This window comes from Zosterops lateralis, assembly GCF_965231275.1.
Source record: "Zosterops lateralis genome assembly, chromosome: 2".
Taxonomy (NCBI): Eukaryota; Metazoa; Chordata; class Aves; order Passeriformes; family Zosteropidae; genus Zosterops; species Zosterops lateralis.
Window position 1 is genome coordinate 88,395,566 of NC_139763.1, and position 23,606 is coordinate 88,419,171.

Consider the following 23,606-nt stretch of genomic DNA (forward strand, 5'->3'; position numbering starts at 1 on the left):
AAGTCTTTTACTTAGAATTTTAAGTATTTTACTTAGAATTTACTTAGAATTCTAAATCTTTTACTTAGAATTGATAACTTCATTCTGTTGAGGGGTGGAAGCAATATTCAGGAACTGATATAATCTATCCATGTAAACCAACCTTGTTCAGCAGTAATCTGATGCCCAGCCAGTGTTCCCTGTGAAATGTGAGCCTGCTGAGGGTACAGTTCAGCAAGTGCATTAAGCTGCTGCTGGTGCTAAGTGCCCCCACTCTACACTTGTTCCTGACTTCTCCCAGTCCAGGCCAGAAAGTATTTTCTGCTTTTATTTTTAACCTGGGTCTCATTCAAAACCAAGACTACAACAACAGCAGTGTTCTAGGGTAGGAACTGATGGGAAGAGCTGGATGAGGACAGATTTTGATTGGGTAATCTCTGCTTGTTGGAATGGGCAAAATGAGAGTTCTAGCATTGTTATGTCTCAGATCCAGAAGATTGAAATGGTATCACTGTAATGCTCCTAGTATATTTTGCATCCCTTAAAATAAATACAGAAAAAAACCCCACCAAAACACCCCACTTTTATATTTTAAGGTCAGTAATGCCTTCCCTAATATGAAGTTTTGCATTGTTTAAATTTGCTCAGTGAGCCAGGGAGAAGCAGGTAGAACTTCTTTATGTACCAGAAACCACTATCATCTGCTGTTACTTGTTTTACAGGGAAGTTGCATCTTTCCTTTGATGTACATTGGAGAGGGAATATAAAACTGAATAAAAAGGCTCTAATTCACACTTCTTGGCAGAACTGTCTGAGGTGGAAAAAAGGTCACTGCTTGTTTATATTGCTGGGGATGGGAAAGTTTATCAGCTGTCAGATTTAAATCTAACAGTTTTTAGGTAGAACTCTGAATTGCTCTGTGTAGGCCTGGTCTTTGTTGAAAATGGTCTAAAATAGCAGTTGTGAATATCAGCTTAGTGCTGCTAATCTCCTCTGTAGCACCTTTTTTATGTTTTGCACTGGTGTGTTTTTGAACTGGATAAAATTCAGTCATAGAATGGAATGGCTTTGTTCTTGTGTAACACAATTATGTCTGTACAAAGAGCAGCGAAAGAGCACCGTATGTGTTTTATTCAGTTTTTGGCTTTGATAGAAATAGCTCCCTGCTCAGCTAAGCTCTAAGACCCAAATTGAAAGCCTCAAAACCATGATGCCTCAGCCAGTTGTAATGCTTTCTGTTCTCTTTTTGCCACCCCAGTTAGAGCATCAGTGCACAGAACTCCTCAGTGGCAAAGAAGAAACCAAAGTAGAGAACACCAAGCTGAAGCTGACTAACCAGGAGCTGCTGAGAGACCTGGAGAGAACATCCCATGAACTAAGCCTGGCTCAACAACAGCTACAGGTGCTTCAGGAGGAGGCATCAAGGCTCCACGAGGAGAAGGAAATGTAAGTGTCCAGCTGCAGCAGTTCTAGTGCACTTGCTTGGTGAGCCTCCTCAGGGTACCAAGTGCTGTGATTGATTGAGGCTTGTATCATAAGCAGAAACCACCTGCAAAGCTGAGTGCAATTCTAGATGCTTTCCCCCAGGTAGTTCAGCGTCCAAATCCTTATCTGGCTTCTATGGAACCTTTTGCTACATGTTCAAAATGTTAGTGCTCTCCCCACTGCCATTGGTTGAGGGTGTTTAGAATTAAAAATCCATGTAGTGTCTTAGTTTTGAAATAACAACAGAATTCCTTTTGGAACTGCCTTACAGTTGTGGCACATGATGTTTCATCTTCCTCAAAGCTGAGTCTGAAACTTGCTTCTCAGGATGCACTCTGACTGTGAGATACCTAGGATCTTCTTTTTTTCCTTCATCAAAAGTAAGCCTAGTAAGGCCAGCAAGATAAAACTTAGCTTATCCCAATTCTCACAAGGCCTAATGATAATTCAGAACCATAATTTTGGGGTTTCCAGTTCAAATGTTGAAGATTTCGGAGTCTGACTCTTAATTACAAACAAACAAACAAACAAAACAAAACAAAAAACCCCACAAACAAACAAACAAAACCACAAAAAAACCCCAAAACAACAAACAAGAAGAAATATTTACAGTTCATATTTTGAGGGATAGAAATGACCTGTGACAGATCAAGCTACCCGTCTTGCTCCAGCCTTCTGCACAAAGCAGAAGAATCACTACCCTGAAGCTGTAATTGGCAGAAATGTTCACTGAAGTCCATTTTAAAGAAAATGCTCAGGGATCTGTAGAAGCTTCTCATTGCCAGTGGAGAGCACATGAATGACAGATGGGCCTAGCCATTGCAGCAATGAACTGTATAATTCAGAGCTGTTGCTGCTTGACATATTTCAGGTTCAAATGTCACATTCTTTTTCTCTTAAGTTTTGTGCCAAGCTCTACATAGTTATTGTTTCTTTAATTTTTCTTGAAGGTATAAATAATGAACTTTGTTCATAAATTAGTGTTAAAGAATGACCACTGCTATTAGAATTTTTAGGTTTGCATGTTTGATGTCTGTTTTGGAAGTAGACAGTAGAAATACTCCTCCTCAAGGTGGTTTGTTTCCTCTTTGAGGCCTCTCTTTTCAGATCCAGAGCAAAGACTATGGAATGATCTGATTTAAAAGCTACAAAGGAAATCTGCCCAGTGGTCAGACTGATGAATAATACTACTGCACTTACAAAGCACTGTGGATTCAATAGTGGTTTATGGAATTAGAGCTCAGCCCTACTCAACTGCACCTGCAGTGTTGCTTTAAACATCTGTATCAGTCTGGTAAGACCTGAGCTGTTGAAGCAGGTGTAATGTTCAGACAGTGCACAGGAAGAACTTGAGGCTTCACTGAAAGGCGAAAAAACCAACATTTAAGGCCAGACACCAAATTGTGTTAAATCAAAGTAAATGGTGTTAAAACGGCTGCATAAGTGTCAGGAATTGGAAAGAAATTGTAGGGATTGTAGATGTGTGAGCCTGACATATGGTTCCGGCAGCAGGATAAGCTCTAATTTTGGATAAAATGTCACCTGTTTTTCAGTGGCCATGAGTGAAAAGTTATTTCAGCAGTGTATCTTTTCTGAATGCTCCAACTGCCAGTATCAACATATATTAAACTCTCTGGATGAAGAAATTAAAAAGCAATATTTTTTGAAAAAAGAACCTCTACTCCTTCCTCTGCTAACTTGTGCTGCTGTGCTACTGTGCTACTGTGAGCCTTATACTGAATAAACTTCTTTAAAATATTAACCATTTGTGCAGAATAGAATCTCCAGGTTTGAAGCTGAGGTCTCAGATGTAGATACCCCTAGGGGGAAGCATTTTAGCAGTGTTTTACCATGGTTAGAACTATTTTATTTTTTGCAGGGAAGTGTACCGGGTGACAGAAACTTTACAGAGAGAGAAGTCAGGACTTTTGAAGCAGCTGGATTTTTTAAGGTAATGTAAATCTTCCATTCAAAATATTCTTATATAATTCTAAAGAGGTCCATTAAAGGATGAAATGTTGGGATATGTAGTGAGTGTAGGTGTCAAGGTGCTGATAGTGGGGTGCCACAGAGGCAGAAGCCAGGGCTGCCCGGTGACAAAGGACACGGCACAGGCCACAGTGGAGCCCCACAGTCCCAATGTGCTTCTGGGAAACCTCAGTAAGGGTGGAAAACAGCACAGCAGTTGGGAGAGAAAATAAGAGAGAAAAAATTGTATGAGAAAGCCCTTCAGACACCAAGGTCAGTGAAGAAGGAGGGGTAGAAGGTGCTCCAGGCACTGCTGGAGCAGAGTCCCTTGTAGCCTGTGCAGAGACCACACAAGAGCAGGCTCTGGGCAGGAGTTTTTGTTCCATGAAGAAGAGCCCATGCAGGGGCAGGTTTTCTGGCAGAAATTGTGACCCATGGGGGACCCACGTTGGAGCAGTCCATTCCTGAAGGACTATTCCCCACAGAAAGGACATGTGCTGGAGTTTGTGGAGGACTGTAGCCTGTGTGAGGGAACTCACACTGGAGCAGGAAAACAGTGTGAGAAGGAAGGAGCCACAGAGAGAAGCTGTTATGGACTCACCACCAACCCCACTATTCCCCATCCTCTTGTGCCATTCAGGATTTGTAAGGTGGTAGAAGAATGTGAGGAATGGGTTTGTAGAGGATTCTTAAAGCCTGACTGAAAGCTCACATAGTCTTGTACAATTTTATGTAAATTTTGGGATAAGGTGTACTGACTTAGGCTATGGAATAGAGAATACATTGTTGAGAGAGAAATTGAACATTTATAAGGTATTGTAAACAAGAAATAGCTTGGCTTCTCATAGAATGGCATTGAGTTTTACATCTCTTGTGTCTCACCCTTCTACAAGATTAATAATAGAATAAAATCTTCTAAAAACGCCTCTCAGTTGCCCTGTTTCTGTAGAGCTGGATTTTCCAACAAAAGAGCTGAGGGTGTAGGAGTGAAGTTGAGCCTGAGAAGAAAGGGCTTTGTGGAGAAGGTTATTTTAGTTTTGTCTCTATTTCTGATCATCCTACAAGTGAGTCTGTTTCGTCTGTAATGGGTAGCTGGTAAGTAACCTTCTTGTCTTTATCTTGGCCCACAAGCTTTTCCATGTTATTATCTTTCCTTGTTGTGTTGAGGAAGGAGAGTGAGAGAGTGGCTGGGTGTACATCTGGCAGCCAGTCAAGGTCAACTGCCACAGATAAATGACACAAAAATAGTAAAAATGATTACAAAATACTTTTATATGCTCACGTCTTGCATAGAGAAGAGGGCAGCACACCTGAAAGATGTGCTTTGTTTTGACAATTCAGTATTGTAGGACAATCTCCCTTCCAAATGTCAAATGTAAAACAGAACAGCACTGAGTTCTAAGCTGATTCTGATGTAGAAGCCTGGCTGCAGGAGCTTGCTGAAAGGCTCTGTTGCTCCTCAAGTGCTGGGAGTTGAGCCAAAATTTCCCCAAAATATTTGTAAAATGATACCAAAATGTTCTTAGCTAACATTTCGTTATTGATAGACTTCAAAGTTTGGAGCTGCCTTCAGAAAACTGTAGCCCTCTTTTTAATGTGCAGGAGTGTAGGGTTTTGTTTGCTCAGTGGTCAGTCAGCATGGGCTGTAGGCTGCACCTGCCTCTAGACCTTCATTGGCTGCATTTCCTTCTTTCAAAGTTGCCTGAAGATTTTACAGGCTTGAGGAAAGGCTCTTATTTTGCAGCATGTGTTTTCCATAGGCCACTCTGTGATCTTGCCTGCTGCAAATTTTGGGGACATAGATAGAAACATCTGGCAACAGACGTTTTTTCAATTCAGCTTGGCTGCTCAGTCTCTCCTGTGGCCAGGCCAGCAACAGATGGAGACAATAGATGATGTCCTAAGCAGGTGTGCTGTCAGATCTGATCAGAGTTTGCTGATTGCCTAGAGTATCTGTTTCTTGACACTTTCATTGTTTCTGCACAAAGGATGGAAGATGGATGTTTTCCCAGGGTGACTTTTCCATGGCAGCCACAACTGCAGCCCTCAGAGAGGCATAACTGGCCTTCACAGCTGTCACCAGATGAACAAGAGTTGGTGTTCATTGCACCCTCTCCACATTAAGAGGTCATCTTTACTGTGAAAATCATTAAACATTCTAATTTACAGTATGTGAAGGCATATTGACCACAACTGATTTCTATGTGTTAAGGCATTTGTTTAGATAAAATACAGAAAGACATCCAGATCCCATCTGGCTTTAATCAGCATAGCCGTGCTGGAGAATCAATAGCCCAGACAAGGAACTGGCTGAGGTGAGAATATAAATAAAGGATGATGAAATGTTTGCACTGCCAACTGTCCAGTCTGTCTGTTAGTGTGGACTAGAAAAGTCAGCAGTTCTAAATACTTGGGTTCAGTGTTTCTTTTGTTTGTGTTTTTCTTTGCAGAGAGAGGAACAAACATCTCAAGGATGAACGTGACATATTTTTGCAGGTAATCAACAATTATTTTCAAACCCAGTGTTGAGCAGACACATATGAGAACAGCTTCAAAAGAAGGGGAGCAAAAGGCTGTGCAGGAGATAGATTTTCATGCCACATAAATCTTGCCCGTTCTTAATTTGTATTGTCTTTTTTTCTCACTTGAAAATAAGATTTTTTTTTTAATTTGCTAAACAATTTTAAGAGCTACATGTTTAGAATTATAAAGTAGGAGCTATCTGAAGAGAGATGAATGTATTTTAGAGGAAACTAAGGATGCAATCAGGAAAGGATGAAATAACCTAAAAATTGAACAATTAAATTGTGTTAATTTAATCAGTCAAGAGTAGGTAATAATCTGAAACAATTTATACAACAGTACAATAACTGAGTACCTGAATCCACTACCTGAATACCTCTTTGGACTGGGGTAAGAGCAGTTCCTATTAACTTTTTAAGAAGCAGCAAAGAAGAGACTCCTATGGTGTTCTAGAAGTACCCTGTTGTAAGGAGACTAAGGCCACTTAGTTTATATTTGCTTCTGTTCTTAGTCCTACAAGAAGAAGCTTGTGTGAAAAAAATACCCATTTACTTTTTTTTCATGACATTGTGCCATTTTATTTACAAAGCAGATGCATTTTTGCAGGATCTGGAGTTCCCTGTTCTGATTGTTTACCAGCTGGAATTCTGAAGCATTTATACCTCTAGGATTTTCTTCTATATTTTTTTCTTTCCTTTGCATTGCATTATTAAGTACTTGGAGTGCAGGTAGTTAACCATAATGAACACCAGAAGTAAATCAGTAAGAAGTATTCTGTATTTCTGCAGAAATGCAAAACAACTGTTCCAAAAGCCAGCTGGAAGCAAAGATCAGGGTCTATCATTGGGAAATACATAGAGGGCAAGATGCTCCCTAACAGGTAGGAACTTTTTTTCATGTGCTCCCTGTTTGAGTATTATGAGGCTTATGGAAAAAATATGTGGAATTCTTCCTTTCTGATACTTTTGAACTTTTCAAAGAGTGTATTTGTAAAGAGTCTGTCACTATAAGATTACTGTATTCATTAAGAAATTTGAAAATGAAGAGCCAAAATTTAACATAAAACAAGTGTGCTGCCTGCAAAGGCAAGAGATTTCCCCACTGTGGAGGGTGCATACTGGGAGACACAAAAACTTGCCCATGACCCTATGTTAATGTGGCACAATATTGAGTCTCCAACTTGGACTTTTTTAATTCACATTAAGCAAACTCATGTCCTTCCTATCTACTAAAGAGAGAATTAGATTTCACATAGAAAGGACCTTGCTTGGGAAGCTCTTTTATTCCTCCAGAATGGGAGTGGAAGGTGGGAAAGGAGAAAATCACAGTAGAGGAGTATGCTTTACCTCTTTTATGAGGTTAAAATTGATGTTAATCTAATGTTTCCCATTCTGGTTCAGGTTTCTCTTGTAAGTTATTAGCTTTCCCCCTGATGCTTATAATTATCAATGTATATACATGTGGTATGATGAGCTGACTTTTCTGCAGATACTGGAATGACTCTACTCTGCTTGCTGTGACTCCATGTAAAAAACATGGGAGATTAAATTCAGAATAAAATAGTAGGTCCAATATATTTTTGTGATGTATTTTCTTTTTTCTCTGTCTAGCAATTCATTTGAAGAAGATGATATTTTCAGTAACTCAAAGAGAAGGAATTCTACTGGACTGAATGGAGTTCTCTCTGAAGAGCCTGATACTGGAGTCACTGGAGGAGTGCCTAAAACGTCACATCTCCAAAGAATAATATCAATTGAAGAAGATCACCTACCCCAGCTTCTTGACAGGCTGGTTGATAAGCAGCTGAGCAGATGGACTGGAGAAGATGAAAATACTTTTGAGACGAAAATCAATAACAAAGCTGGAGAGCAATCAATGGAACACTCATCATCATCTTCTAGAGAGCAGCCTGTAGGGAAGGAAACACTGTCAAATGTAAGAGGACAAAGGAGACCTCACCTTGAGTAGAGTGTGGAGTTCTGGGCCCTGTGGTTCAAGGAGGATGTGAAGGTCCTTAAATGCATCCAGAGGAGGGCCACAGAGCTGGTGGGAGAGCTGCAAAGTGTGTCCTCTGAGGAGTGGCTGAAAGCTCTGGGTTTGTCCAGTTTGGAAAAACAGGCTGAGGGACAACTCCCTTATTGTCCACAGCTCCCTGAAGAGGGGAAGGGGAGAGGGAGGTGCTGATCCCTTCTCTCTGGGATGCAGAGATAGGATATGGGAACAGTTCAAAGTTGCCTCAAGGGAGGCGCAGACTTGATATTAGGAAGCATTTCTTAAGTGAGAGGGCGGCCACACACAGGAATGGGCTTCCTGGGGAGGTGGTCCATGCCACAAGACTGTCAGTCTTTAAGAGGCTTTAGATAATGCCTTTCATAACATGCTTTAACTTTTGGTCAGCCCTGAAGTGGTCAGGCAGGTTGCATTAGGTCCCATCCAACAAACTCTTGTTCTGTTCTATTCTATTCTGAAGAACCTTGGATGCCATGCGGGGGTGTCAAAGGTTAATGTGTTATTCCTAGAATCTAAAATAATTTTGTTTTCTGTCTTGAAGTTGAAGCATGACAAATTAAGCCATTGGATGAAATGGGGGATGAAAATGTACTGCAGATAAGTGCTGAAGGTGCTAAGAAGGGAAACAGCCTAAAGGAGTTGTAACTGCAGACAATACGTACATAGATTTACATTTGAAGGACTGTTTAGGGAAAGTGTAGTTAAGCCTTGTAATAGGTGATAGGAGAAGATCCAGTGGAAGGTAGAAATGGTCTTAAAAAAGAAACAACTTTTTCTTAAAAAAATGTTTTTCTTTTTTTTATTTTGCCACTAGGTAATATTTCTCATATTCTGATAGTTTTGAGTCAACTTTGGTAGCTGTTACATTGTGTGAGAAATAATGAGAGGAATATCATTACTTTTTAATTATTTTCGAAAATACTTTTATTTAGCAAATTGAAATCCTATATTTTTCAGCTCTTGCTTGTATATGCATGTTAGCAATGAATTCACCATTCAGTAATAATCCTTAAAACAGTGTGCTGGAAGGTACATTTCTTTGTAGTCTAAAGTTCTTTTTGCACTGCTATTGCTTCAGAGCTAGCTGTGCTTGTTTTCTAATTTTAGAATCATTGTTAAGGATTACTCATTTTTAGGTTCTTGAAGCACATATTAAAAAGATTAAAGTATAGGAAAAATTGGTTTGCTTGGTCATAATTATATGGTTCTTTTAGAAGAAGCAAGCATATCTTAAAAATTATGATAGAATTATGCCATGGTTACATAATAATTTCTAAGTGGTACCTTTTAATAAAACATTGAGGGTACAGAAAAGAGTTTTGTATTTTGAAATTATTTAATTCAGTGCATGCTTTCTGCTTCCTGTATGACTGATTTTGTATCACATTTTCAAAGCATGGCATCACTGGATTTTAGGATGACAAAAGCCAGGTAGCTCATCCTATCCAGCTAGAACAAACCTGTCCTGCCAGCCCTGTTCTAGCAGTCATGCCCCTTGAAAGCTCATCCTCACAGCTGGGTAGGAACTAGATCTTGTTTTATATTCTATTCTATTCTATTCTATTCTATTTATATTATATTTCTATATATTTCTATTATATTTCTATTATATTCCATTATAACTAGTCTACAATGGCCTTTGTGTGACATGGAATATGTGCATTCCATGATCTTATTGCTTACTGCATGGAACTCAGGCTCATAGCTGCTGGCATTAAGCCTTGACAATAAGCATATAGTCACAATAGTTCAGCTAATCCTGTATGACCTACTACACCTCATAGGAGAGGAGAACCAGTGTTGTCAGCAGTGCATTGAAGCCAAGCAACTGCTGCTGTTTTATCTGGGAATTGACAATCAGGTAGAGCATTTTTCTGAGTGGCTGTGAAGATGAAGCTGCTGTCAACATTACCAGAAATGTCACTGGGAAAGCACCTGAAGGAACCCCAGTGGAAATTAAAGCAAGTTTTTCTGTCCAGAACTCCTGCATGAGATTCACTTCCTCTTCCCTCTGATCTTTCAATATGGAATATGAAGCACTATGTTTATACCTGTAATCTCCCAAATTTGTGTTAAATTATACAAAAGCTAGGTGTGTTACTTTACCTGGCTGTTTATATAAATATCACTCAAAAGAAACACATAGAGAAGACTTTTTCAGACTGCATGAAGTAAATTTTCATCCTACTGCTATTCCATTTTCTCATCAGCACTTTGTTGAAGCAGACTATGGAGTAGCTTATGCCCTAGCATAGTGTTCACATGCAGATTTAAAATCAAGTTTGATTATTAAGGTTATTTTCATGACTGGGCTTGATACATCTCAGTGAAAAATGGCTTCTTATTGTGTTGGGAGTTGAGCTGAAGGCCTCTGGTATCTTTGAGTCTTAGTGCTACTGGAGTGTGTATGACCACCAGGGACAAAGTAATTCAGGTCATGCAGTCCATATATTTGGCTGTTATTCTCAGAAGCACTGTGATAATACTGCCAAGCTGATGATTGTATGTTAACTTGTTTTATTTCCCAGAGCACACAGACTAATAAGCTGGGAATGGTTTTTAGAAGGACTGAGAATGTGCTTTGTATAAATTCATATGTGCTACTAGTAGCCTGTAGCTGCCATGGGGTTTCGAATTTTAATAGAAAAGGAAAATAAGAAACCCCTCTATAATTGTGGTGGGCTATAAGCCCAGTTCATAAAAGAGACATGTATTTTTTGTCCCCAAAATTTACAGCAGTGAATGATTATTTTTTTTTCCACACATAGGAAGACAGCAGTTCAAGCCTTTGTTGTTTGGGTTTTTTTCCCCCATCAAGAGCAACTCTCTATTTCTTGTTCTTTCTCTAAGACTTCTGTATATTTGTAGAAAACACTTCCAAGTGTAGACTTCAATGTCTCATTCAAAGGACTGTTGGGCAGTGAATTCAGTTCTGATGTCTTCATGAAGGCAGCAGTCTCCTGGATCCTGCACATCAAATGACTGGCAGGGAGCCCTTCCCTCCCTCCTGTCCCTTTCCCTCCTCTCCCTCCTTGCAACCTGCACCTCAACAAGCTAATGTCAGGACCATCCATGATCTTGCTCCCCTTCTGCAGCATTGAAAACAAACTTTCTATCTCCCTCTTCCTTCACCTTTACACAAAATAGAAGAGACCAGCAAAGGCACCCCCTGCAAACCACCAGGTGCTACAGAGTGCTTCCCATAGCAACTCCTGATCTACATGCAGAATGATGACCTACTTGATAGAGGATATGGATATTCTCTCCAGCATCCACTTAGTTTAGCCTGCAGTAAACAGGACCTGGATAAGCAAAACAAATTGTGGCTTCTTCTGCTTAAAAAAGTGAAATGACAGAAACATATATGAATGTTTACAGCCTGATTAACTGGTCTAATTTTCTGTCTATGTCTTTCCTCCATTCTTCTGCCTGTAATGTTAAACAGATGTAGAAATTCAGTAATTGGATGGAAGTTCTTGGCTCTATGAAAGCAGCAGAGAGGAGAATCTGGTGGCGTAAGCCAGAAATTATGACTTTGCTTCTGTTATCTAGAGGAAGATGTGCTGCTTTCTCTGTATGTCACTGGTATAGGATGAAGCTACTGAGCAGAACTGTGTGCAGCTTTATAAATTTTGATTTGTGGTCATGAACATAAACTGTTTTATTTTGGCAGTTTCATGCAAAGGTTCATATTCAGTATACTTCCAGAGCTCAGTGCAAATCACTGCAATTCAGATGGTCTGGAATGATGCATGGCAAACATCTGAAATGCTGAGTTATTTTAAGAAACAGAATATTGCTTCATGAGTAATGAAGAATATGATAGGATAAAATCTATTCTTTTCCCCATATCAGCCTTTAACTGGGTAGGCAACAGGATTTACAGAACAGTTGGAGGCTAATTTTTACTCTTACTTGAAGGAGGAGAGAATAAGCTCTGTCCCAGACCGCTTATTCAAGATCATTTTTGTGGGCAATTCGAGTGTTGGAAAGACTTCATTCTTAAGAAGATTTTGTGAAGATCGTTTTTTCCCAGGCACAGCTGCTACTGTAGGTAAGTTTAAGAAAATAACTATTGTTATTTTTGTTCTGACAGTACTTAAAAGTTTCTGCTGGGATCAGGCCTTGTATTATAAAACAGAAACGTACAGATGTTGTAAAAGTAGGACATGCAAAGTGGGCTCTCCTAAACTGGAAAGCACTTAATTGATGGAGAAGTTTCAGAGTAGAATCTATACTGAAATCCTGGCCAGCCCTGAGATAAATAAGAAAAATTCTACTGATTTCTGTATAGCTAGAATTTCTTTGTATCCTGAAACAGATATCCTGTCCTCTGGACTGTACTGTAACAACAATTCCACCTTCATATCTCATTGCTAGCCCTCTAAGTAATCTGATTTTATTTTAGAAAGTAGAATATCTGAATCACCTGTTTGAAGATTTAGCATTATACTAATCACCAAAAAAAATGTCAGACCAGTGTTTCCAAAGCCAAAGTGTTCAAAGCCTAAATTATTCTTACCTTGCCTGAAGTGTAGACCGAGGTTTCAAAAGTCAGACACAAAATCAAGGTAAAAAACTCTAGTATAGTTTGCAATGCAGCTACAGATTCTTTATGCTTAGCTTGTATTGAGACCTTACTTCTTCTGGAGCATATATGAAATAAAACTTATCTACTTCAAGGTGAGCTTAGTAATGTCCTAGTTTTTCACTGACTGTATCTCCATTAACTGGAATGGGAGTTTAGACACCTGTCTGCAGTTGTATGTTCATATATCCTGCAGACCTAAGGGCTGTGTCCTGTCCGTGTTGTCCTGTAATTGGCTGATACACTTCTCTACACTCTGAGCTCTTACACTGTGTGTGTAATTTTCCAGAGGATAAACAGAGGAATGAGTCTGAACTTTTTTCTGCCTTTGGCTGGTCATCCAGGGTTCTTGCAAAGAAAATGGCAGGAAAGCATTTGTCATAGCTTTGATTTAGTGTTCACATCAATGAATTTCACAGATGTGGGCTAGGCTGGCAAGGTACAGACAATGGGAAAGTCAAGTGAACAATTTGGAGAGGAGTGTTGAATCTCTACAAAATAGTTCAAATTTCTTCCCTTGAGATACAAGCAATAGATATATTCTCCATACAGGTTTTTTAATTGCCTATTGAAGGAATACAGGCATAGATGCTTCTCCATTTACGCCATTGGTAAAAATCCCATTTTTGTGGAAAATGGCCCCAAAGATACTGTTGCTGACCTACTGAGATCCCTTCTAACCTTAACCATTCAATGATTCTTTCATTTTATGATACAGTTCAATGTGATACAAAAAAAATGTAGATTGTCATTAGGAGGAGGTAGTGACTGATTAACATTTAAGACTCTAATTATTGTTATAAATATCCAGAAAATACTTACATGTTCACAGGTTAGAGGAATTGGGAGGTGATTAATTTAAAAGTTTAAATAAATGAATTTTCATCTCCACTAACCTAAATAAAGTGAGCTCATCTTCTAATAAATAGGGGAAGAGATTCTCCACATGTTCCATCCATCTATCTTCAGCATTTATCTTAGGATCCACTGCTTCCTGTGTTTTCCCACTAACTGTAGAAGGCTCCCATGTGGTTAGCTCAGGCTAAACTAGCACATTTCACACAATTGATGTTACGCAGTGAGTTCCAGGCTAAATGGCTTAGACTGCTGTGGACTGTCAGATGGACCATTGACTCATGTTCTGTGATTTAGAAAGTGACTTATCTTGCATATTTTACAAAACTGAACTACTCTACTACCATTCAATATTTTATTGCTGGAGAACTTCAAGCAAACCAAAGCTCTTGTTCTCTGATAGCTGGAGACTCTGGACATAATTTTTATTGCAGTGCTTGTCTTTTTACTTTTCTGGAATTGTTGCTATTTTCTGGATCCAGTTTTCAAAGATCAAACAGCTTGTAAGGATTCAGCTTACCTTGTATTTCTGTTGCAGGTGTGGATTACAACGTGAGGACTGTCACAGTAGATCACACCCAGGTAGCGCTGCAGCTCTGGGACACGGCTGGCCAGGAACGGTGAGAAGGTCCTCTTGTGGTTCAGCCCTGGCAGTCAGCCCAGCTGTGTGGCTGCTCCCTCATCTGCTGGCATGGAGGAGGGAATTGGAGCCATGAAAGTGGCAACACTCCTTGTTTGAAATAAAGGCAGTGTGACGAAATTTAACTCCATGCCAGTCAAAACCCGTATGCATTTTAAGGTCTCGCTTCCTTGAATCATCTGTTTGAAGATTATTAAGTGTGGACCTAATCCTGCTTCTTAGGAGAGGATCACATATAGGAGCATTCCTAATAGAGCCAGTGGATTCACAGTTTAGCTCATTGCCTTGCAGCACTAATGTGCTGATTTGCTGCTGTGTCCACTGCCAGTCTGTAAACAACATTCTTGATTAAGCTCTGAAAATTTAGTCCCACACTATTTCTTTAGGAAGCAGACTGATTTTAAAATGCACCTAGAATTATTTCTGTAGCAGAAAAATACTTTAATAGATAAAAAAGAGGTGTTTACTTTTTTACTAAAGAAATACCATTGTAATAGAACTCCATGTTTTTGTAATGTTTCAGTGGTAATTTCCTTCCCCATCTCCTCACCTCTTGTGTAATTTTCTATTACTAAAAGCAAGGATGATAATGACAATCTATGTTTTCTACATGAAGCTTGGGAAAAAGGTCTCCAAAAACCTAGCTTGCTTTAGAAGAGCACTTAGTGAGGGGAAATTTCTGCTCCAAGCTTAAAATGAAAGAGGTGAGAGAAGGTGAGATATGCAGCTAATTTATCCAGCCTAACCCAGAATCAGTTAGAGAAGGCAGGGGCAGCTTTTCCAAAAACTTTCTTTTAAAAAATCCTTTTATTTCTAATTTTTTTTTTCAAAATAATTTATTTGCCTTTGCATGGAGGAATTACTATAAATTTTAACGTGTCAGATTGTTGCTTCTGTTGAAGAGAGCTGTAACCAGATTCTCACTTGTAGGTACCGAAGCATTACCAAGCAGTTTTTCAGAAAAGCTGATGGTGTCATTGTGATGTATGACATAACAGCAAAAGACACATTCACAGCTGTCAAGCAGTGGCTGATAAGCATTGAGGTAACCTGACATAACTTTAAATCTAAGCTCTGGTGTCATTCTCTACTTTCTTCTAAACAAGGGCTGTTAGCAGTGTAAAATAGAGAGCAGCATGTTTCTTGTGTTGTCACAATTATATTTTTGCTTGTGAATTTGGTCTGCACCTTTGCTGGTGAAGTTGTTTTACATCTCTATTTGTATGAAAAAAAAAATCATAGTTCCAGGTTTTTAAGGACTTTGAGTGACTGGTGGGAAAATCCCAGCATGGTGTCCTCTTATTTCTCATGCAGGGAGCTGAGCTGATGACCCCAGCTGGATCACTGCTAGCACTGAGAGGTGTTTTGGATCAGTGATAATGATCTGGTCATCACTGATGATCACTAGCAGTTTGATAACCAAGTGTGTAGCTCATGGAAAAAAATCCACATTGTGAACATAAGCCATAAACTTAGAACTATGTAATCTCCTTTAGTGCTGTAGGTTTTCACTGCCTCGTGAAAGGCAGTTCAGCTTCCTGGGGATCATCCTTTCAACCACTTGAAAAGAAAATCATAGTCCATGCTACTGAGTGACATCAGTTAATTTAAAAATAAAACCTATTAAGAGTGTAAGCAACGGAATTTGCTTGTGGCCAGAACAAAGTAAAAATAAAACTGAGGCAGCTGCCACAAAGGGCTGACTTGTAGCAAGAATGAAGTGTGACTTCCTGTTTGCACACTGAAAAAGTACGGGACAAATCGATATGCAAAAGTCATTTAGTGTGATTTTATTGGGCATGTGCTCTAGTGTAACACACTGTTTACCAGAATAACCAAGAGGTGGCTTTGGAAGTTTGGATCAAGACTCAGTCATTTAAATGCCTCTGGAATAACAGTCATAGTTATTCCAGAATGAATGGTCTTACTGAAGTACTATTACCATGCATTTAGGAATAACAGATCCTTGCTAATTCTATGATCTTATTAAATCAGTGGCATTTTTTAATTCAGTATGGTAAAAGCTAGAGGAGTATTGCTGATTTTGATTCAGAAAAATGGAATATTGTGGTCAAAACTTTTTTCCAAGCTGTACTCGTTCACTCTTCTTTACTAACTAATTTTTGTTTGCTGCAAACTGTTGCTAAGTTGGATGTACTGCCAAATCCATTTACTGCTGTAGCATTCAGCCCACCTAATGAAAGCACTCACTGCGATAATTATAACCCTTTTCAGAGTGAATTTTGATTTCTGTCTATTTTATGTATTTTGGGGGGCCTATTCTGTGTATTTCTTCACTATTTCGTGCAATTAATTTGGCATAATAGTACCCAGGTGTTACCATTTTTTTTCCTGGCCGTGTAATTAGAAAAGCAGTAGCTGTAAACACATAATATCTGAGCCTGTGTAGCACGGTGGTTTTCTCTCTCCCATTTTAATATAGAGTCTAATGAGCTTCTGTGCTGTTATTTTAAAAAAATCCCTAGTCAGTGTAATCTTAGCATTGTGTCTTTTTCATGTCTTTTATCCAGCTTCGATTCCTGACATGTTTGTAAGCAAAGTGGCACATACCTGGTTTGTGTGAAGTCTTAAATGTCTTGTTATAGTGTGACATTTGTTAGCTTTAGTCCTCTTCATCTATGATCTTTTGAATTTAACACTTCAGCTGATATTTGCTATTTATTCTGCAGGAGGCAACTGGAGAGAATGTGCCTGTTCTTTTGCTGGGTAACAAAACCGATAACGAGAAGGAGCGTGAGGTCCCGATGGGAATGGGAGACCATCTTGCAAAGGTACTGTACTTAGGGATTTCCTTACAAGGCTTGAAGGTGAAGCTTTAATATGGAGTCTCAATGTGTCTAAATTCATAGAAACACAGGTTAATATTAGTCAGACAGGAATCTTTAAGGATGAGGAACCCCATCACACTCTTCAATTCATCTTTCAACGATGTAAGTGCTGATAATTATAGTACTTACAACATTGCCTAGATGAAGAGAACACTCTAAAACCAGACCAATCAAATAAAAAAATCCTAAACCAAACCAGAAAATGAGTGGAGAAGAAAAATATTTAAGAACTCACTCTCATTGTGTCTTCTCTGTCCCTGTTCTCTCTTTTTCTCTCTTTTTTTCCTTGCTGCTTCTTTTCTCTCTTTTTTTCCTCCCTTTTTTTCTGAGAAAGGATTCTTAACATAGAGATAATTTGGGGACCTTTTCTCCCTCCTACCTCCTGTAAAACCACAGAAGACCATCTGTTACTCCTGTGGTAGGAGTAGAAAACATGTTTACTTTTAGTAACTTTCCATCATGGAGATAAAATAAGTAAGAGTTAACAGTCTGCATCTACCAGAGCACTGGTGATCCATGGGCATAATTTAAGCATTCAAGGGACTGCAAATAGCAGATACTTGTTTATATTCTTGTGTACCATGTCCATCAACTTTTCCTTTGAATGTCTTTATGCAGTGCTTATAGTTTGAACATGAATGCCTGCAGAATATTCATTTATTTAGAAATAAGTCATCAAAATATTGCTGAAGTATTCACTGAATTGGTAGGAATATACCCATATTAAAGAGTGTCCTGGATTTCACATATTTGTTCACATATTTATTCACCTGTTTCACCTTTGAAAATAGATTTACTGCCCGTAATAAAAAAGGGCATTTTCAAAATTTGAAGTGCAGCTCAATTGTTCTTCCAGGAAACTGAAAGAATTAGCACTAGATCTCTTTTTATCTTACTTTGATTATTTACATAGCCTTTTGAAATTAGACCTCCCTATTCAGGTTTGTGTCCATTGTTTGGTTTTGGTTGGAGAGGATTATTAGCCTTGAACTTTATCGCCCAAAGGTTCTCCCTTTAGGAAATCAACTCCATTTTCTTGTGTTCATGGAAATGTAGATAACTTTGAGACCCTGGAAGCTAGGAGGGACTCCTGAGTGTAACACTGAATCCTTCTGTGAAAAAAACAAGTGACACATAAATGCTAAATGGACAGAGAGTAGGTGTCTTGCATGTCATCTTGCTCTAAAAAAACTGTACTAGTAAAACAAAGATGAATCATTCTAGTATATAGAGCTCACAGCCCACCAGGCTATTAATTCTAACATGTCATGCAAGAAAATAAAATGTTTTGCATAAGTAAAACAAAAAGTTGTCAAATAAGATGATTATAATCAAATGAATGGATCTGAGTGACTCATTTGAATGTTTGAATGTGCTGCCTGAGGTAGTTAAGAGAAGGAATGATTAATGGCAATGGATTAGTTGAAAAGCAGCATAGATATAATTAAATTATAATAATTTGCTTGCTGAGCTAATAATAACCATGAATTTTAATGAAATATTAATTCTTGCTAAGTGGCCATGTAATTCCTATGAAACCACATACCACTGTCTCTGTTAGTGTATGCAGTTGAGTTACATATTTTGTGAATAATCCCATAAATTACTCACAAATGATCCCAAATGCACAGGGCTAGATGCTGACCTGATACTAATTTGTACAGCCATATTTAGTGAAAACAAGCTCTTCTTGTGCAGGCAAAGAATCAGTTTAGGCTGCTGGCCCTGAAGTCCAACAGTTTTGAGGATTATTCCCATCTCACAGGATGGGATTGGTTTTACCCAGCTTTTTCTATAGTCAGAAAGGAATATGTACTTTCAGGGGGCATTTCAGCCTGTATTAATCTTTGCTTTGCTTCAGTCCCACATCTTGCAAGCACTGTACTGTACCACAGCTTTGGTCAGAAACCCAAGGGCTTCCATCATAATGCTCTTGTCACATAACTTCTCTGCAAGGCAGGAAGCACAATCAATTTTTAAAAGGAATAATGGCAGCCTGAAGGGAGTTGTCATTTGAGAAGACTGGTAGTTCCAGTGTGTTTGTTATACCCTGTGAAAGGGAGAATGGAATGAGCACAGGATTGTGGAAGTCCATTTGACTTTTATAGTGGAAGATCCAGAAGGAAAACTCCATATAACAAATTTGTCTTTAGCTTAGCTTGATCCAATTATCAAGAGTTCATATGAGCACAAGAAGAGAGAGTGTTCAGATCATATTGTGAGCATCCAGGAACAGCCAGTGTTCTGTTTGAGTGGATAAGTGTAAGCACTGCCAATTATTTAAATGAAATGTCTTATGATAAAGGTGCTGCTCAGGCGTGCTTATATCTGCACGATCTTATTTTGTCCCTGCACATGCTTCCTGAGTGATCTTAAATGGGTCAATAAATCCTCTCTATCGCTGTTCCTCAACTATAAAATAAGATAATAATGCTTTGTCTGCCTTGGCTTTGCAGGGTATATGTGCTTCATGGAATGAGCACTGTTTCTGTGTATTCATACAGTGTCTCCTTTGTCAACCTGTCAGTGCCATTCTTACACAAATAGTGCTAATGAGGGAGCTATTCTCAGAGTAGTGCTACTTTACAGGACACAAAATTGCCCAACTCTCTCTGGTAATAGTTAATTTTCCTCCCTATTCTTTAGCTGTCTTCTGATTTGGAGGTAAATTTTTAATATGAAGTAATTGCCAGTAGTCTCCAAGGTTCACTAGCTAATTCCTGGACAGAGATGGTTGGCATTTCCTAGCTTAATAATTACACGTGTCCTGCCTGCTCCTAGTTTGTGCTCCTTGTGTATTCTATCAATTAAGATTTCCTCTTTGAATCAAGGAAATGGCATGCTGTATTTCCAGACTGTCTCCCCTTTCACACATGACCTTTTTGCTAGACTGAGAGAATTAAGCACTCATTAACAATTGAGTTTAAATTGTTATCTTTCCATCCAAGCAGTTTGTTGAAAAATCCATTCAGATTTATGCCAGCATAAATGAAGTTATCACTGAGAGTTCTCTAGTGACACTGTGTTGCATGTGGGGAAGGTTTTGGAGTAGTATCACTCTCAGCTTGACAGACATAAAATACCTATAAACTGACCACAGTAGGTTTTTCAATTAGAGTTCTGATCAGCTGAGCAGAAAAAGAGAGTGTAATTTTTATTTCAAGCTTCTGTTTGCATAACTAGCAAGAAATTTGACCCGGTTAAGTTTTATCTTAAAACTTTTCTAAGAAAACCAAGAGAACCATGGGGTTGCATCATTGAAAATGTTATAGATGTTTAAAAAAATCCATAAAATCTCTATTCAACACTAACATTGCCTGATTTCTTCCTTCTCTGCTTCTATGTGCTCATCTGGTCATCTAGAAATTATTGCATGTTGTTCAATCCTGTTTTTTAATTAGAACAAACAATACAACCATTGACAACATATTCAAACTGACATTGGATAACTCTGAAACACTTTTTTTAGAGCTGCTAAAACAAACTACTGTGTTTATGAAATTATTTTCCCCACTTTTTGTCTCTGAAATTTCATGAAGATGACAAAAATTTCCAAAGTTGTGTAATTCTGGAAGCATGGTATATAGAAAAAAAAATCAGACAAGACCTGAAATACCTGGTCTTCTTAAGGGAAAGTTTTGAAAACTGAATTATAAGCGTCTTCTGAAGAGTGGTTAAATAAGTATAAGTGCAGTAAATACAGTTAATAGCAAACAAATCAAAATATGCAGACGTGATTGTAATTTTCTAAGGTACTGGCTTACTTACTTGAATTTTAAGCTACTGCTATAAATAACAATAAGACACAGAGAAAAGTACAAAGTGAATAGAAATTTGAAATCTGGATGGGTAAAAGAACATGTAGTAACTCCACAGAGGCAATGTAGGTGACCTTCATTGTAGTAGGGTGTGAAAGAAGACAGGTGTCTGTTTTGGAGGATATTTCCCTTTCAAAGGTCTTTCCCTTTCAAACTTCTCTGCCATCAGAACTGCCAGCTCAGGCTCTTGTGCAGATGATCTCTTGCACTTGCATTTATAAGAATTCAGCTGAAGTGCTGAGAATCTCTCCCAAGACTTGATCATTTACCCACTGTTCCTAATTACAAAGCTCCAGGGGAGTACACAACTGAAAAATGCAGGCTGACTGCAAAAGAAGGTGCAGAAAGATTTCACAAGTACAAAAAGATGAAAGAGGAGTTACTGGAATTCTTTTCACTTGCTTTGTCCAGCACTCAGTGATGTGGGAATTGCCTGATCATCACAAGGGAAATTCACTAGACTTAGTACCTTACAAGATCTGTTTTCATTTGGGCTCTTACATCAAAAGCCACTCTACAGAACAAATATCTTCTAAGAGAGGCACATAGTTTTTATTTGTGAGGCACACTCAGACTTCTTTTGTTACTCTTTACTGTTAACTCTAGAATTAAAATCCTAAGATCATCTATTTCCCTTCTTTATTTTTATATTTCAGTGTATCTGTGTTGCTCTTTTTGCAGCTGGAGTGAGACATTGTGCAAAAGTAATTGAAATGGTCTTTCTCTTTGATTGTAGGATTACAATTTAATTTTCTATGAATGCAGTGCATATTCTGGGTACAATGTGGAAAAGTCCGTGCTTCACTTAGCTAGGTAAGAAGAAAATACAAACAGTGAGGTTTTTATGTGCCTGATTGCCCTGTAACTGATGACATTGTGAATTATCTTAGTTTAATTAGTATTATATTATATAAATATTATATTAGTTTTATATTTATTAGTTATAAGAACTCAGGATGGTGAAATATTCGTTGTTTTTAAACTGCTTTATTGCTCTGACTGAAAATTCCTCAGGTTCATAAAGAGTTATGCTGGTGAAAGTCTGTATAGATCCAGAAACATCTGGATTGTTGCTAGGAAAGCTGAGGGCCTTGGCTGTTGTGATAATTATTGCAAGAATTTCCTGAAGGTTTGGAGAAATATACTTGCAAATGGATGCTGCTGACTCCTTGCAGCAGGACATTGGATATGCTTCCTTCTTCCCTCTGCTCATTACAGCTCAAATTCTGCTGTCTGCCTGGGGGCTGGGAGACAGGAAGAGGTGGATTTTTGAAGTTATGTAGAGGCTAGAGGGAAAGATACAGGAAAATATGACCTCTCTGAACTACTTACAGAGGTGAAGACACTGGTAATGAGTTGGACAATCTCTAATATTGTTGCTGAAATCAGTGAAATTTTGTGGAAGTGTCGGTAATTGATAAATGACTGGGCAGCCAGATTTGTTTTAGTTTTGTTCCATCTTTAAAAGTAAGAAATGAAAGTCACTGTTTTGAGTCTCTGTAATGTTCAATGAATGTAAACAATCAGCACTAACTATATTTTTCTAACTAAATGAACAAAGGCAGTTGTGTGGTGGAACCACCATAATTGTACTTTTTTGTTTGGTTGTTAGTTCACAAAAATTTATCATCTTCTGTTAAATCTCTGAACAATTTTACACTCTTGGGAAAATGCTTTTTGTTCGATCTCTTGTGGGTTTTATTGACTTTTTTTCTCACAAGTATTCTTTCTTTCCCCCAGGATTTTAAAAGAGCATGAAGATAAAGTGAAAGAGAAAACCATCGAACTTCAATCAGATACAAACAAAAAGTCATGCTGTATGAGGCAATAAAATGCTGTGGGATGTTTAGACAAGTCATACATTTATACAACACTACCTGACACAATCAGATTTACTTTTATCTTCCAAATATTTCTTCTGTTGTGTTCTGAGTCTAGGTATAAGTGAAAGTTAAAATCTTTTTATGATCTGATCTTGTTTTTATTAATATTGTTGTTAGTTAATTGACAGAGTATTTGAGACAGTAGCAGTCTTTTATTCTGTTTGATGCCTAACATCACTGAATCCTGCTTTGTCATCAGGCTTGTAGAAACTGCCACATTATTATTATGAAGAAGATGTAATTTTATGGGAAGAAGACTATTTGGAATATGAAGTAAATTCTTACTGGTGCGAATGAGCCATCCTCTGAATACTGCTTATTTCATTTCTGTTCAGACCTTTAGATCCTGACTTTGTGCTAAGCTCTCTTTACAGTTTTTTAAAAATGCCATAGGTGTAGTTGTTTGTAGTTCAAAATATGTTAAGGCTGACTGAACAGCTCTTTGTCTCCCAAAGTCTGTCACAGAATGATGTCATAGAAAATTTTGGAGGTAGAATTTTCAGAAACAGCAAATCTTATTTTGAGGAAGATTTTGAAAATCTTTCCAGCATTTAATGAGTGAAAAATCTCACCAAAATCCAGTGAGATATTGTTTTTTTAGCAATGCTAAGAAAAATTTCCTCCTTATGTAGCTAAACACATGACTGATTTTTCAAAAGCAGCTGCCACACAACATTCCTCCAGGGCCTGATAGCACTGAGACACAATTTACTCATGGGGATGCATTTTAGAAAATCATGGACCACCCTGGATCATAAGAAATGCAAATGTCAATTGTCTTTTGAAGCTTTGTGGAATATAAATGGAAATAAGAAACTTGAGAGTGCATCACCCAGCCACCATGTGATCAACAATTATTCCTGGTGGGATAGATCTTCACTGCATCCAGCTACTATGGTAAGCATTCAAGAACAAGTATTCACAATGGTGAGCTTGTTGGGAAAATGGAACCCATGGCATAATTTATTTCATTAAAATATCACACAAGATGGTAGAGTTCATTATATA

General features: G+C 38.3%; 1 protein-coding gene across 4 annotated transcripts in view; it reads left to right on the forward strand.

Annotated features, from left to right (window-relative positions):
- Positions 1–22,739, forward strand: part of CRACR2A (calcium release activated channel regulator 2A) — a 56,772-nt gene extending 34,033 nt beyond the window's left edge. For all 4 annotated transcript variants that reach the window (XM_083882395.1, XM_083882394.1, XM_083882393.1 and 1 more), the window contains 11 exons: positions 1,238–1,425; positions 3,344–3,415; positions 5,883–5,928; positions 6,744–6,835; positions 7,566–7,890; positions 11,887–12,019; positions 13,947–14,028; positions 14,979–15,093; positions 16,739–16,840; positions 21,452–21,528; positions 22,456–22,739. In XM_083882395.1, coding sequence (XP_083738521.1) covers positions 1,238–1,425; positions 3,344–3,415; positions 5,883–5,928; positions 6,744–6,835; positions 7,566–7,890; positions 11,887–12,019; positions 13,947–14,028; positions 14,979–15,093; positions 16,739–16,840; positions 21,452–21,528; positions 22,456–22,546 — 1,323 coding nt within the window. In that variant the 3' untranslated portion in view covers positions 22,547–22,739. The remainder of the gene's footprint in view (positions 1–1,237; positions 1,426–3,343; positions 3,416–5,882; positions 5,929–6,743; positions 6,836–7,565; positions 7,891–11,886; positions 12,020–13,946; positions 14,029–14,978; positions 15,094–16,738; positions 16,841–21,451; positions 21,529–22,455) is intronic.
- Positions 22,740–23,606: the final 867 nt, after the last annotated feature.